Consider the following 17,730-nt stretch of genomic DNA (forward strand, 5'->3'; position numbering starts at 1 on the left):
ATACTCTAAAGACAAGTGAGGAACAATACCAGGTGTTTTGACATTCCTACTAGTAAAACACCGCAACATTCAAATTCATTCTTTGTGTCCACAATAGTAAATTGGAACCATCTAGAAGACACTATTGTACGCGCAACTAATGTCGAGAGCTTTAAATCTGCTCTCGCGAAACGTCAGTAAATCGACGCCGCCTTCACTCCCGTTGTATAAAAGCCAGAATTGGTAGCTACGACGTATCCATACAGATACAGATACAGATACGGCTAAAATATCAAGAATCATTACATACTGTCGAATAGAAGCGGTAAAGTAATAATTTTGTATCAATTTTTATTGATTTTTTCTGCCTTTTTTGCAGAGCAGTTCAACATGTTCAATGTAAATCTCCATAGGAATTTTAAAATATATTTTTTTTAAGTTTTCATCACGTTAGATGTTGTTTGACATTATTCTGTGTATAATTGGGGTATAATTCTAAAGATTAAAACTTAATAATCTTCTGTTGCAATTACTTCAAGGTTAGGGTCAAATTTATGCTACATTGACTGGACTTATTGTAAAACATTTTTGTATTCTTGTCTTTTACTTTGCTAATGTGCTTTGTCTATATGCCTTTTTATGTTTCTTTGATACATATATGACTTGGGTCTGCACTTATACATCCCGTCATTGTTTTATTGTAGGTAAATTTGTGTATTCTTGTCTTGAATTTTAAAATGGGAAGAGTAAATAAAATCACAATATTTGTTTTATATACATGATATATAAAGTCTGTTTTAAAAGTGAAAATGACACTCATATCTTGATTTCAAGCGCCATAAGTACTTTTCTATATTCACCTTCACAAGGAAAGCTCATATCCTGATATTTTTAAAGCCAAGTGAATAAATACTTAGAAACGCAAGACGCATTAATCAAGAAATTATTTGCAAATGCACACTTTTACATATGTTGCAACAAGTATTCCTTCATAATTTTTAACCTCCTTTATTAGTCATGTGTTATCGTATAAATAACATTAAAAGTACTTATTCCACAGCACCAGCGGCGTATTTCGACAATAAACGTCTCTTTAGTGATAATCTAGACAAAAAAACTCATACAAAAGTCAGCGATCTTAGCATACCAAAAAGGACATAAATTGATAGCTTAATTGTGGCAATGAACCAAATCTTCCCAAGGGGAAGATCAGATAAAGTAATCCACTCATCTCCATGCCAAAATTACGTATTTATTGAAAGTGAAAATGGAATTATTATACAAATATATAAAGTTTGACCCAGTTATTATCTGTCTTGATGCTTTACTGTTGAAGAGAGAAGCATTTCAGCATGTTCTCAGCAATAACTTCACCCAGGTAAGTTTGACATATAGCTCTTCAACAGTTTCGGTACTTATAGATCTTCGGATTTCAAAAGTTTGGCTTTGAGCGTTGCTGATTAAGGTTAATCCAAAAAAGGGCTTCGGACGCAAGAAATTATTAAACGTATTGTTTTCATTTTTTTTACATCACTGGATCAATACCTCTGCTGGTGGACTATCAGTCCCCGTGGATATCATCAACTCAGTAGTCAGTGCTTCGGTATTGACATGATTTAACAAACTTTACTAAATTTTCCCGTTTATAAATTTTGAAATTATCAAGAAGCTAAGGTTTCAACTCCCTCAGGCAGAGTTGGATTTAGATGACTTTGGCTGTTAATTTGAGGTACTTTTGACATATAGCTCTTTAACGGGTTTGGTACTTATACATCTTCGGATTTCAAATGTTTGGCTTTGATCGTTCCTGATGGAGGTAAATCCAGAAAAGAGTTTCGGACGCAAGAAATGATTAAAAGTGTTGTTTTCAATTTTTTACTAAACAACACCTGACACTTCATTATTGAATCTCTGATCATAGCAGTTTAAGCTTAAATAGATATTCCAGATGATATATTAGAAGGACACATTTCAATTTGAAGCAAATGATCATGTTATTTTTGTTTGCTTGTGTTGTTGATTTAACTTAATCTATTTTTTCTTAAAAAAACTATATACTTTAAACGTTTAAATGATCATGTTATTTTTGTCTGCTTGTGTTGTTGATTTAACTTAATCTATTTTTTCTTAAAAAAAACTATATACTTTAAACGTTTAAATGGGTCATATTGACAAATATTTAATAAAATTAACAGTTCCAATTTTCTTGCACCAGATGCGCAATTCGACAATACATGTCTCTTCAAGGATGCTCGGGGCCAAAATATTTGAAAACCAAAGCTTATTTAAAAGATGAAGAGCTATAATCCAAAAGGTCCAAAAAGTATAGCCAAATCCGTGGAAGGAATCAGAGCTTTTCATGAGGGAGATACATTCCTTAATTTATAATAATTTCTATCATTTTGTAACAGCAAATTTTAATAACACAAAAAAAAAATCGTTTTTTCATGCCAATACCGAAGTACTGGCTACCGGGCTGGTGATACCCTCGGGGACTAATAGTCCACCAGCAGAGGCATCGACCTCGTGGTAGTAATAAAATTAACGGTTCCAATTTTCTTGCACCAGATGCGCATTTCGACAATACATGTCTCTTCAGTGATGCTCGTGGCCAAAATATTTGAAAACCAAAGCTTATATAAAAGATGAAGAGCTATAATCCAAAAGGTTCAAAAAGTATAGCCAAATCCGTGGAAGGAATCAGAGCTTTGCATGAGGGAGATACATTCCTTAATTTATAATAATTTCTATCATTTTGTAACAGTAAATTTTAATAACACAAAAAAAAATCCGTATTTTCATGCCAGTACCGAAGTACTGGTTACTGGGCTGTTAGATTATTCTGAATGTCTGGCTCATCTTTGTTGTATAGTGGTAGAACGCTCGCTTCGTATTCATGAAATCATGTGTTTGATTGCTGAACAAATCAAAATTAAAGACTTTAACTATTGAAACCTCAAACAAATATTTAACACAAAAGCACATGAAGCATCTATCAAATTTAAAAACCACATTCATTGCTTACTTATATATGTATTTTAAAGCAACTTTCCCTTTTAATGACTCGTATACAAAAGTGTCGTGATTGTTGCATGTAAAAGAACCCTTGCAACATCTCTTTGGAGGGTACGTATGGGTTCTGTAGCGAGACAAAAAGATTGTGGTCTCTGTTACATTCCCTGTTTCACTTCACTTTTATAATAGGTTCGAGACAGACTCTTACATGAGTTTTTTTAATAGTCCTTTATGTGAACTTTCTTCACTGTACAGAAATGAGGCAGTGTGTAACAATGCTCTATTCCATCGCAAGGAATCCAACTTGGCCTTCTTTCTGACCGTACATGATGAAATGATTGGTTTCGATGAACAAGAAGAAACGAGGAAGTATGTTTCGGTGTGGTTGGTATCTTTGATTTCAATACAAGTTCGCCGAGACTAGAAGATAAGTTAATGTAGGTGAATAAAAGGAGATTATGGATATTTATCTAAGGAACACTAACCCAATAAATCAGAAATTTAGAGATCAGCATGTGGTCTGTAAGAGAATATAGCCGACTTAACAGTCTTCTAATCGTTATATCATCCTGCGTGAGTGTGTATTTAATGGACTAATAGAGGTGGTGACAATGATCTCTCTTCCGAATTAGATGATTTTATTTAATTTTGACAGTGATTGAGTCAGTTCAGAGGGAAACACTTATTATAGTTCAATGATATTTGATATATAGTCAATACGGTACATGTCTGAATTTCATCACGAATTTTCAGTCATGGTTCAGTGTCTATTGATATTTGCTTTTGATGACCCCGCTTTATTTTGCATTAAGTTGTACACTTGTCCGTATGAACGTCCGTACGTACGTCCCAAAGTTGGTTTGGTTCTCTTACTTTAGTTTGCCTTAACCAAATCTTATGAAATTAATACACAAAGCTAATCACTACAAAATACAGAGCAAGTTCGAATTTAGATGGCGCCACCTTAACCGTTCTGCACCCCTTTGCAAATGAAAATAATCGCTGATTTTTTCTTTTTTGTTTTTTTTTCAACTTAATTTGCCTTTTGTGAAGCATATTCAAAATGCTTATTAACACAAAAAACAGATCCAGTTCGTTTTTTTTACCGTTCTAGAGTTTTGCCGCTTGCTGAATTTCAAGGTAGTTATGTCCTTTTATAACTGTATATGTATAGCTCTGATTCCTTTCACGGATTTGGCTATACTTTTTGGACTTTTTGGATTATAGCTCTTCATCTTTTATATAAGATTTGGATTTCAAATATTTTGGTCACGAGCATCACTGAAGAGACATGTATTGTCGAAATGCGCATCTGGTGCAGGAAAATGGGCACCGTTAATGTTATTATGCAAGCGGGGGCATCGTTTGCGTCCCATGGACACATTCCCCATTTATTTCATGTTTAGTTTGTAATTACTTGTTAAGTAGTTCAGCTTAAAAGACGGGCGAAAGATTTCAGAGGAAAATTCAAACTCATAAGTCGAAAACAAACTGACAACGCCTAGGATAACAAAAAAAGGCAGGCAGACAAACAATAAAATTGAGAATGGAAATGGGGAATGTGTCAAAGAGACAACAACCCGCCCAAACAAAAAACAACAGCAGAAGGTCACCAACAGGTCTTATATAGTATAGAATACACAACCTAGAAAACTAAAAAAAAGACTGGGCAACACCACCAAAAACTGGGGGTGATCTCCGGTGGTCCTGAAGGGTAAGCAGAATCTGCTTCACATGTGGCACCCATCGTGTGCTCATGTTAGTACAAACCCGGTAATAAAGTTGAAATCGGTAGATCACATTCGTGAGAAGGGAAAAGTGATAATCGAAATGCGTATTTTTCCATAGCTGTTTTGGGTTCCTGTTTACAGATAAATTTACGATACTTTCTGATAATTTTGGTTTTTATATATTAGACCTTAAAATTTCAATATTTTTGTATGTTGAACCGTATAACTCCTCTGAAACCTAAATGCAAAATGATCAAGGGCATATAACAATTGTAAACAATGTACAGCAGATAAATATAACTGACTTTAATCTTTATCAACTATTATAGTTTCCAGCCACTGAAACTAGATCTCGTTACTGTGTCGCTTCTTATGGACGAACAACCACTTTTAGCTCGAACAAACACAGCATCCCCAACTTCAGCTTCTCTGATGACAATTTCTGTTGCTGACGCATTGTCTGCATCATGCTCAGAGTTCGGATATGATTCTCCAATAATAGAATTATTCAATACAAGTTCGGTTGCGCAAAGTGTAAGTTTGACAACAAGTGTCCATGTAAATACATATATCCCTGTTTCAGGTACAGTAAATGTACCTGTGTAGTGGTTATAGGCACTTCCTTTATCTGTCATTTCTGTTTTAAACGTTATTGGATGGTGATACCCCAATGAAGAAATAGAGTTCGCAAGATACGCATGGAAGGCGATCACTTCACTGCTGCTACTTTGTCTTTTTTCTGTAAAATAAATTTGTTTTTATGATGAAAAAATCGGGATCATGTGTAACGATAACCTTTTGTTTGAATGAATAATGGATAAAGGGTAAACTAGCAAGACTACCGAAAGGAACGTCTATTAACCAATGCAAAATCAAAAGCTTAAACACATCAAACGAACGGTAAACACATGTTACATTCCTGACATGAAGAAAATGAATGATACAACCTTGGTTTTTAGCAAGCTAAAATTTTCACATGTTTAAAAGTCCCTTTGGTATCCTTTGTCTCTCATCGCATATATTTTTATTATTTTGACAACAATGTGTGAGCAACACAAACAAACATTATAGGTGAAATTTCAAAAAAAAATTGTTTAAAACTATGCAACTCCCATATTCTAAAAGAAATTCATCCATCTTATAAGAAACATTTTTTCATCGAAGTTAATTAATTAAGAAATAATTCAAGGAAGCCATAGATTGTTGGAAATTTATACATGGTCTGGGCCGTGATATTCGAATTTTATCCTGAGCGTTTGCGAGGGATAAAATAAACGAATATCACGGCCCAGGCCATGTGTAAATTTCCTATGCAAACTAAGGATTTATTAAGATATTTGATCTATTAGGGAGTAAAAAAGATCAGCCACACACACACCAAACCAACCCTCGCTTCAGTATTTTAATGACCGTGTTTGTCCTATTAGAATCGAAATAATTCATGGAACGCCCAGGCCATGTGTAAATTTCCAACAATCTATGGTTTTTATGAATTATTTCTTAAATATACTTACGTGTTGAACGAAACTCCTCTATATCGTCTAAGATATTAGTTTGAGTTTGGTTCAATCCCTTTAAATTCCTCTCAAATTCAAGCATTTTCGATTTCATCCTTTGAAAATCGGACAGCTATGCCTTCATTATTTTGTTTTCATTCACAAGGCGTGAGACATCATTTCGAAGTGTTACAATTTCATTATCGAATGGTTCCGCGTGAATTTCATTTTTCAGAAATACTAGCACTAGCAGTGAAAATGTCAACATTGTTCTCTGGTTACCTTCTTGTTCAAAATCAAAATCGTGTCATACTGCTTATCAATATAAGGAAGTGCATGACCTAACTTATTTATTGATAGTATGCACTTAAATTTCAACTCTTCACGAAATGAACCTAGATAATTATAGAGATATATAAAATAATGGTTTTCATTTATCATGTTTATAGATATAGGAAGATGTGGTGTGAGTGCCAATGAGACAACTCTCCATCCAAAAAACAATTGATAAAAATAAACCATTATAGGTCAATTTACGACCTTCAACACGGAGCCTTGGCTCACACCGAACAACAAGCTATAAAGGGCCCCAAAATTACTAGTGTAAAACCATTCAAACGGGAAAACCAACGGTGTAATCTATATAAAAACGAGAAACGAGAAACACGTTTAAATTACATAAACAAACGACAACTACTGTACATCAGATTCCTGACTTAGGACAGATGCAAACATCTGCAGCGGGATTAAACGTTTTAATGGTACTAAACCTTCTCCCTTTTTTTCTGAAACAATAGTATAACATCACAACATAGAAAAACACACGATAAAATATCAATTGGAAGGCTTAACTCAATCAAAAAACGTAAATAAACACACTATGAACGAATAAATTTGATCTGTGATACCTGAATGCAAATACAAAGTTAATAAATTATTATTCTCGCGAATTAATTGACTGTTCTGTTTAAGTACTCAGTATTGTTTCACATCCTCTGAATATTTAATAGATATTTTATCTTTTCAAAATTTTACTTATTCCTGAAACGTGTTTTATGTACCATAATTATAGTGTACGTTTTTTTTTGGTTGTTTTTTTTTCAGAATTACTTGTGTGTTTAGTTGTTATATTGACAATATTTATCATCTTTAGTAATGCCCGCGTCACACTGTCCCGATTTTTACGCCGATTGCAACACGATTATGGAAATTTTCAAAATCGGGACTAATCGTATCCAGATCGGGCTATTCGTAGTGCCATCTTTAACCATCGTAGAACCATCGGCCACCTTTTCTAGCCTTCGGGGACAACTTCGGGAAGGGTTCTAAATTTTTTAACATGTTAAAAAATCCCCGAAGGTGCGTCCGATGTTGAGGGTTCGTATTGAGTTCGTATCACCATCATCACCATCGTAATGTCACCGGGAATGCATCTTTGAACATCGTATTGCATTCGTGTTTCCATCGTTTCCATCGGGCAGTTTTGACATTACGATGTCTACACGAATGAATCACGAAGCTACCCGACGGTCTTACGATGGCAACACGACTTCGTGAAGACCTCGTAATCCAGTCGTGTTGCCATCGAATAAAAGTACGAAGGCGACAAGATGGAACTACGACGGCAATAAATCCAGCTAAATGTAAGTTAATTTTCGCGCTAAAATACATTTAAAGTGCCATGCGCGAAATGCACTGGTCAGTCTAATACGACAGTTAAGAAAGACGTTCACAAAACATGGAGCTCATATCATCTGATTCTATGAGAACAAGAAAGGCGACAGCGTTGTTTCTATTAATTCGAATGGAACAAGAATAGCAGCTATTACAGGCTCAGGATTTACTTTTACAAATAAAATATTATTTCTTGTCAATTTTTCATATCAAGTAACATAATGAAAATCTTAAACGCGCCTCGTACATCAACACTGCAGGTACACGTACAAAAATGTATATAGGGAAACCAACTTTTTCTTCATTATTCTGATTTTTTATCTATCGTATGAGTTGTTGTCACACGAATGTTTACTCCATAACCATTTTTGTTTTCTATACGTCATATTTTGCCGCATTTGTTGCTTTCCCCACATCCTTCCTTTTGTCTATATTATTATGATATTCTCCTGGAAAGAGCTCTTTTTGAATAAAAGTGACCAACGAACCCATTAACTTACCTTTAAGACCGATCAGTAAACATGGGCATAATTATGGGTGATTTTTCAGACTAGCACACATTTTACAGTTCAAACAAGGCAATGCCGAGCGTGGCATCCCCTCGTATGTAACATATTGGGGACAAATATGGACACTATATTTGTATATGAAACATGCAGAAAATGGTAAATTGAATATGCATATTTGATACATAAACTATTTTTTAGAAATCAACCAAAACATTCAGTAACTGGAAATATCTTTAATATTGTCTTTAGAACCAGCAGGTAAAAAATGAGCAACCAATTTCCTGTGCATTATGCTATTTCAAGGAGCAAAAACAAGTCCATCTGCATGACCTTGACCTTTGGCCTTGAACGTAAAAAATGTCAGATCATTACAAGGAGGAATAATATACCAAATGTGGTTAAAATCTTTTGAAGCATATTGGTTTTAGAGTGTCCACAATGGTGATACTGCCTTGTATTACAACTGCCACTGTGGCCTTGACCTTTGAACTTTGAAGTCAATAGCGCTTAAGATATTCTTAATGAGTAACACCATACAAAGTTTTGAGCATTTTGGTTCTAGAGTGTCCATAACAATTTTATTTACACGCAACTTACATGTAGTAGGCGAGGGGATAATAAACTAAGTTTTATAAGAATTAGAAAAAAAAAGATCGATTTCCCGACATGCATGGCAGACTTGTACAGAAACGATATGTTGTAGAAATTCTGTTCGTATCATAAAAAAAGTAAGCTGTACACGACGTCTTTTAGACATCGTATGGCCATCGCGCATCATCATAATCCATCGTGTAGCCTTCGTAAGCCATCGTGTAGCCTTCGTGATCCATCGTATAGGCTTCGGCTGAGATATGAAGCTTAAATACCCGTCTTCGGTTAACCTTCGTATGTCCATCTTTTGCTATCGTATATAATTTCGGCACCATCGTATAGACATCGTTATTCATCGTACTTGCTTCGGTCACTTTTTGGTATTTTAACGAGATCGGAACCAACTTCGTACGAACTTACAATTTTCGCTTTCGGGTGTCCATCGTATATATAAATCGGGACAGTGTGACGCGGGCATTAGAAAAGGCCTTCCTCAGACAAACAAAGTATGTATTATAAATCCTTTAAACACATTTTGTTGTATGTCGGTGTTGTTTTTGGGGGAGGGGGTATATAAAAATCACTCTACTTGTCTATTCCTGAATCTTCCTTGAAGGATTTTGTTGACACTTCAATTTATTCAAGAGCTGGTATCCATGATGATTTTATTCACAAAGATGGGAAACTGCTTATGACTATGAATATACATGCTACTACATGATAGTGAATCGAATGCTTCAATATATAAAAAGAATTGCCGGCAGGGTCTATCATCTGTCAGTACACTCAAAGATGTAGTTAAATACGTTTGTATAACAGTTTTATTGTGATCTCTACATATGATAATTCGTCTCAACTCGGCCGATTCCGGATAGAAGGAGAGTAGCGGTTTCTACCGAGGATTGCCGAATGTACATATAATATCACCAGTATGGTCTGTTTAATAATAACCTTTCTTGTTCATATCTTACTCATATTTAGAAACAATTAAATGACTTTGACGCTGTCAACTACATAAAGAATATGGCGGGTTTGTTTGTCAATGCATTCTCTATCATGATACAGTGGTTCAACTGAGCTTATTTTTCATTATCTATTAATAAAAGTTTACACTACAATTCGTATTTATTTTCATTTTAAAGAGAATATTATGTTTTGGTGCTAATTATGCAGTGGACATAATTGGAAGCTTCACGACAAGAGATTAATTTAGCGGACAATCAAAACCATGAGCAAAAAGAAAGAGATTTAAACATAAAACAAAACTCATTATATAATAATTGAAATGAAATAAAAATGTATATTTTACTCTTTTCACAAAAAAACCTAAAATATATTGTTCTTTTGTAGATTATATGAAATTGTAAGTGGCATTTTATTGTCCAATTTTGGTAAAATCTTGGTGATACCTGCTGTATTATGGGGTTATAGTGAAATGTATGTATGGTTGTCAGCAATTTTTGTCTGTGCATCAAATGTTCAAGCTTTCCGTGGTAAGTGTATTTCAAAAATTATTTAAGGTTATGCATTTTCTATGTAAGGTCTCTCTCATATTGTACAAATTCTGTAGATATCAATTACCATTTCATCTCATTCATTTAGCTTTAATGAGGGAATGATATTTGTTTTCCTCTAAGAAAATATATATTTATCAATAATACAAGTGTGGACACACGTCCGTGTGGATAGTATGTTTGGATGTTTGACAGTGTTTTGTATGACAAAAGAAGTTCTATGTTTTTCCCATAGGGTTCTATATTATTAACTGTGTTGCACAATATGACAACCAACCTGAGCATTAGGAGAGTTGTTTATTTAATATTTACTTTTTTATGTTCAAAACCGGCATGGAAGAGACACTAATTGCATTAATTGCAAAATGATTATGATAAAATATGTTCCACATCTTTGATTTTGGATATATTCACAAAAAAATAAGAAATAAACAAATGAATGATAAATGTTAAACATGTACAATGAAATATAGTTTTAGAATTCAATTAGGACAAATAGGCCTTACACATTTTTTTTAGCATACTGGATGACCATTTACACTCAGGACTAAGGTGTCATGTAGGCAGTATAGATGTATAAAATAAAGTGTAACATAACAATCAGGGGTCATATTGCTAGTAGCTAGAGTAGCGTTGTTTGGTAAATTTAAGTTTTTTTAAATAAATTTGCTAATGGACAAAATGTTTGATTCAAATCTAAATAAAATGCTATTATCTCCCTATTACTTACATTGTACATAAAATGGATACAACTTTGATAATTACTTGTACATGAAGAGAGTTGTCTGTCAAATCTTTATTTCCCAATGAATGAATTGCATAACAATGAACTGAGATCAAAGCAAAGCACTTTAATAATACACTTGGACAAAGAGCTCAATCCAGTGATATACTTTGTACTACATATATATACAAGTCCTTCATAAACATCCATCGACCAAAACCATATCTCAATAACATGCCATACTACGTATACATGGTTTGATCAGAAGTCCTGAAGTGAAAAACATGAATTTTATTATTGTATTTTAAGTATAAATACCGGTTAAAACTTTCATAAATTTGTGGTAAAAGCATTCAGTATCTATCAACTATCAATCACTAATGCACAAATTGATATAAGTTGAGTGCCCCTCTGTTGGAAATAAGAACATATATCCACCTAATTTTATTTAACTAATGAAGAAACATTCAAAACTATAAAATTTTATCTTAGACTTGTGAGTTTCTATTTACCATCACCACTGAATCAATAATATATGTAAACATATATAAGAGTAAAATTGACAAACATATATAAGACTAAAACTGACATTCTGGCTGTGCTCCACCTTCATATATCAAGTCCATGTTCAAATCTGACTTCATGATAAAATACGATTCCATATCGATGAAATTTATCCCTCTGATAGACTAGCCGCAACGAAATACCAGTTTTAAAATAACAGGTGGGACCTAAATTTTAAACGATATATAATAAGTATTGCTAATATATATCATAATAATTCTTCTCAAAGCTGTTCTATATTTTTCATTATTTTGTCTTTTGTTTAAAACTGTGTATTGACCTCTAGATGTCTTTTAATTACATCCAGGTTGGCTTGGGTTGATGTCTGATTATTGTACATGTTATATATTGTACAGCAATGTGGGATTTGTTTACATAAATAACAACTATTCCTTAAAATTCAAATAAAATGGATGCAAGAAATTAAAAGTCATCCATAGGCATTCTACTTTCAATAACCAGCTCGGCCATGAGCGCATGAACATGATGATAGGCTTGTCACATGTACATGTACTAAGAATAAAGTTCAATTACTTCTCAATGTCATATTAGAAATTTATGAAAATCAAACAGGGAGTTTACATCAATAGATATACACAATGCACCAAAGTTTAATGAAAATTGTTGATAACATTATCAGAAACTTGAAAATTCACCCTTTTTAATATATAAAACCACCATGACTTGGAAATGTAAAACTTGTAAGATTCTATCTAAAGGCAGCAGCTTACATCACCACATATCAACAATTCACCAATGTTTCATGAGAACTGATGAAAGCATTTTTGAGTTAAAATTTTAAAACTGGAATATCCCCCCTTTTTTTAGGACTCAGACATAAATTCTAAAATTAGTAAAAAAGAAAGAAAGGGAGATAAGCGTCGATAGATATAAACAATTCACCTTAGATTTATGTAATTTTATTTAAGCCTTTTAAAGTTAATGTCTGACATGTTTACAAAGGACGGACAGACAGACTAACAACAGTATTCAATTATACAATGTACATCCTGTAAACAGGCCTATACAAATGAGAAAACCTTATACTGTATATTATGCTGTAGAAGAGCCCAACATGTTCATATATTGATATCAAGATCAGAGATTTATCAAAACAAACTTTCATGGCATCAAAACTATAAGTATTTGCATGTGTTCTGTTTATTAATATAGCTATAGTTATGGTACATGTACATGAGGACTGGGATGAAATCAATTATAAATGTATACATGTATAGTTCAATTCTGATCAATTGTTTCATAGTAAATAAGTAATTTTTAACTTGTAGTAGGCTATTTGAAGTTTGCAGCATATTCAACTTTGAACATCTTTTTCAGGTCTGCAATCCATATTGAACAAAGTATATGTGGTATGATTGCCAATGAAACGACTATCCACAGAGGTTCAATTAAGAAAGTAAATATAGGCAACTATATAGCCTTCAAAAAAAGAAAGAAAACAGTCCAGACCTGTTAAATACGCTACAATTAAATTGAGAAAAAGTAATGGCCGGATTTACAACTTATTAACAACAGGTTCAAACCATCCCCCCCACCCAAAAAAAAAACAAAATTCTAAAGAAGGTAAGAAATAAATAAAGCCTTTTCAACCTCTTAAGGGGGATCTGGAGGGGATTCATTTCATTCCGAACAACTTTTCTTTAGGGTGGATACATATAAAAATTATAAAAAAAGGCCAATAAAAAATATGTATGTCTGTTTTAAGTCAAGGGACTTATTGAAATACGGGCTGTCGACATTGTCTTTACTTTTGACATGAGTTCAGTTTATTTTTTGCTTTATGGCGGATAAAATAACTTAGGGTCGACACTCAAAATAGGGTGGGGTGGGTCGTGTAACCGTAGCCAGACATATATTTTTATTGGCCTAATATTTGATACGATTTCCATTGAGCATGATGAGACAACTATCCACAGAGGTTCAAATAACATAGCAATTACAGGCAACTATGCAGCCTTCAAATATGAGGAAAACTGTCCCGACATGAAAAGTACCCCCTTAAAAAATGAGGGATATTTTGCTGCTTTAAAATAAGGGTAAAACGATGTAACTTATAAAAGGTGTGTTTGTGGGGGGGGGGGGGGAGGGGAGGTCATTGCCATAAGAACAACTTTTCTAAAAGATGATTCCACATATATTCATTATATTTTCAATGAACAATAAATATTGAAGTGTATCTCAGGCATCTGAGAACAGACTATTGAATTGAATTGGTACATCTATACATTTTTGTTCGGGGTCAATCAACATCAATTTTTTGGCCTCTCTAATTGACGTCCAATTTTTAGCTTCTCGAATTGACGTAAGGTTTATGGCCATATGCAAAGATCCAAACTCCAAGATATTTGGTCTGACATGCTGCATTATATGGAAATGTCCAAAACAAATGTCCACACTGCAAATTGGGACCGAAATGATTTATACTTGTATACCAACTGAAACTTTGATTGTCTGAGAGAGATATAGACAGTTCTAGGTCAATATTTTTATAACAAATAAAAATTTGTTGAAAAATATCTAACGAAGTCAAAATTGTAATACTCTCAAACAGTTAGCTTTACCTCTTTATTTTGTCCATCGTTGAAGACTGATTGTTGCCCTCTATATGTCCTATATGTCGTAACGGTTTTGTTTTCTTTGTCATTGGGTCCTCATTAACGTATACTCGCATTTAATTTATCAATGTGAATATGAATGAAATTTGTCAACGTAGAACGACCTTACCCCTCCCTCTATTGTCGTATACTCGCATGTAATTTATCAATGTGATTATGCATGAAATTCGTCAACGTAGAACGACCTTACCCCACTCCCCGTATTGACGTATACTCGCATGTAATTTATCAATGTGAATATGAATGAAATTCGTCAACGTAGGATGACCTTACCCCCTCCCCGTATTGACACATACTCGCATGTAATTTATCAATGTGAATATGAATGAAATTCGTCAACGTAGAACGGCCTTACCCCCTCCTCGTCCTTTTCTAGATAAAAATAAGGATAGGGGTTGGGGTGTACCTTTCTATTTTTTGATTCTACTGTGATAGTCGAGTTTGTCATATCTTTACACCGTCATCGCTCGAATTCGAAGTTCTGTGATTATACATGTACATGTTTAAATTTGTTTTGTAATTGGTAAATTCGATATGGCAGTATGGTATTTGCAGAATTCCCACGTAAATGCCATGAGTAAAATTGGGATATACGATTTTTATGACTGTAATGTAGGTCATTTAGACACACTCGAGTGTAAATAAACTGTGTCATGTTTCTGTATAATTAAGTATCATAAAATTGAGCTGTTTTCATTAAGAAACACCAAACATACTTTTATTATACAACCCAAAATATAAACAACCCCTAAAATACAATGTTAAATGGAATCGTTCAACAAACACTTATCATACGACTCAAAATGTAAACATCCCCTATAATACAGAGAATCGTCCATATCCAAAATGATAGCAGGTGAATGACATAGAATTCACGAATACACGGTTTACGCTGATTTTGTCAGTTGGTCAGTTGGTATGACTGACATTAGATGAAATAAAAATAGATATGTCAGCTGATAAAATATTCAATAGTTTTTTTGTTTGTTGAAATGTTTGAAATGTGATCAGAACATTTATCCCTTCACCACTTCACTGGCTTCAATTTTAAATATAGACTAGAGTAGTATGGCACGCCGTTTTTATATTTATTCAAATTTGAAGATATCTTATTTATTTAACAAGATATCTTATTAAGTATTAAGATATCTTTAATTTTTATAAGATATCTTATTTAATTTGAAAGTAAATAAGATATCTCTATTAGTTTATAAGATATCTCTATAAGTTCATAAGATATCTCTATTAATTAATAAGATATCTTATAAAGTATGTTTTTAAAAGATATCTTTATAAAGAAGTCTGGTCTGTGGGTCCGTTCGTCTGTTCGTCCGTTCGTCCCGCTTCAGGTTAAAGTGTTTGGTCGAGGTAGTTTTTGATGAAGTTGAAGTCCAATCAACTTGAAACTTGTACACATGTTCCCTATAATATGATCTTACTAATTTTAATACCAAATTAGAGTTTGAAAATTAGAAACTCAACATAGAAAATGATAGTGCGAGTAGGGCATCTGTGTACTGGGGACACATTCTTGTTTTAAAAATGTTATAAAGGATAAAGATTCTTCGAAAAGTGTTAACAATTTATTTTAAAAACACCAGGAGATAGAAAATAGATTTGGTGAAATTGACACAATTAAAATTTGTTAAAATGTAATTTATAAAAAGTGACAAAAGTAGTAACCTACCTATGTTCCATACGTGTAAATATTGGAACATACATACAAAGAGAGCGAGGTCAGATAAGTCGACAGTTTAATATTCTTCTTAACCAGATGTGTTCCATCTTAATTACCAGATTGCCAGTTTTCCTTTCTTTGGTGAGATGTTGTCTTCTTTTACTCAATCTCCAATAGTAAAATGCGGTCGTACATACATATTCAACGTTAATGTTACAAACATGATTAATTCTTATAGTATATTAAGATTTGTTTTCTATTTCAGTTTTATGTCCTTCATGGCCAGCCATATTTTGTGCAGTTGTGGTAATTTCGAGTCATGTTGTAGCTTCTAAAACCGGTAGAACACTCTATAATGTACATTCAGCAATCAAATAAATTCAAAATTAAACAATTGTTTAGTTTTAGTCTGTATATTATATTGCATGTGCTGACCTAATCAGTAGAGGAAATTTCCACCAAGTTATGTTCCTATTTCCGAATACGTTTGTCTGGTTTTCCTCTTCGAGTTTTCTTTTGGACTGATGTTGTTTTTTTTTATAGTATATGCGACCATGACAAATTCATCGTTATGACAGTTTTATTTTTAAATTTGTCACGAGCTTACCTATAGAATATTTAGGTCATGACTATTTTGTATAAGTCAACGTTGGAAGCAAATATTTCATAAACATACTGAGGTACTATTGATAAAATGAATGATGAGCAATTGCAGATCTTAGTTCCACCGAGATTGTCAAACTTTTTTAACGTACACGTTATTACGACCATAATACCTCTCATTCGGCCATTTATATTGTTAAAGATGAAGAATTTCTATATTGATGAAATACTTTACATCACTTCAGAGATTTCCACGTTAAACCTAGCTACTAAAAACAATCATTTCATTTCCGACGACGATCTTTTACATATGAAGAATAGTTTTTTGACGATCAGTACATTTGTTTTCCTCTGGAGATTTAAAAAAAAAATCTAAGTACAGGTAATGGTTAAGGGAGCACCTGTGATCATCCCCCGTTATTGGTGGCGTTCTTGTTGCTGTTGTACCGCTATTTGTTACATTTTTACCTATTGTGTTTGTTTTGTTCATACATCGTTGTCAATATAATGGAATTTGATGCGACTGTCATACAAGTCAGAGGTTTAGATAGCTTTAAAACCAGGTTTAATCCACCATTTTCTACATAAGAAAATAACTTTACCAAAAGTCAGGAATATGACAGTTGTTAATATCCATTCGTTTGATGTGTTTGAGCTTTTGATTTTGACATTTAAATAGGGACTTTCCGTTTTGAATTTTCCTTGGAGTTCAGTATTTTTGCGATTTTACTTTTCACTTATCGTACTGAACTTTGTCTCGATCGACTAGTCGCCTATTGATTCGGACCTAACTAATTTGTCTTGTTTTTCGACAGTATTAATGGTAAAATGCCAATCAAAACAGTCGGAATACGGGTCACCCACATTACTCTGAATTTAGGACAAAGAGTGATCTGAAAAGCGGGGTTTCCTAATTATTTTTGTTTTCAGAAAGAGACGAGGGTCATGTGGTTGCAGATAACAAGATATAGACTTAACAAACTTATCATGTGCATTTTTCCTTAAAAAAAATAAGTG

General features: G+C 33.4%; 1 protein-coding gene across 1 annotated transcript; it reads left to right on the top strand.

Moving 5' to 3' along the window:
- The first annotated feature begins 1,246 nt into the window (after positions 1-1,246).
- LOC143066866 (uncharacterized) lies at positions 1,247-16,517 on the top strand. The gene is made up of 4 exons (XM_076239677.1): positions 1,247-1,357; positions 5,308-5,312; positions 10,345-10,487; positions 16,376-16,517. Exons 1-4 carry the CDS (start codon positions 1,247-1,249, stop codon positions 16,486-16,488), a joined length of 372 nt encoding a protein of 123 aa, XP_076095792.1. The 3' UTR covers positions 16,489-16,517.
- The last annotated feature ends 1,213 nt before the right edge of the window (positions 16,518-17,730 follow it).

The sequence above is a fragment of the Mytilus galloprovincialis genome, chromosome 3 (assembly GCF_965363235.1).
Source record: "Mytilus galloprovincialis chromosome 3, xbMytGall1.hap1.1, whole genome shotgun sequence".
NCBI lineage: Eukaryota > Metazoa > Mollusca > Bivalvia > Mytilida > Mytilidae > Mytilus > Mytilus galloprovincialis.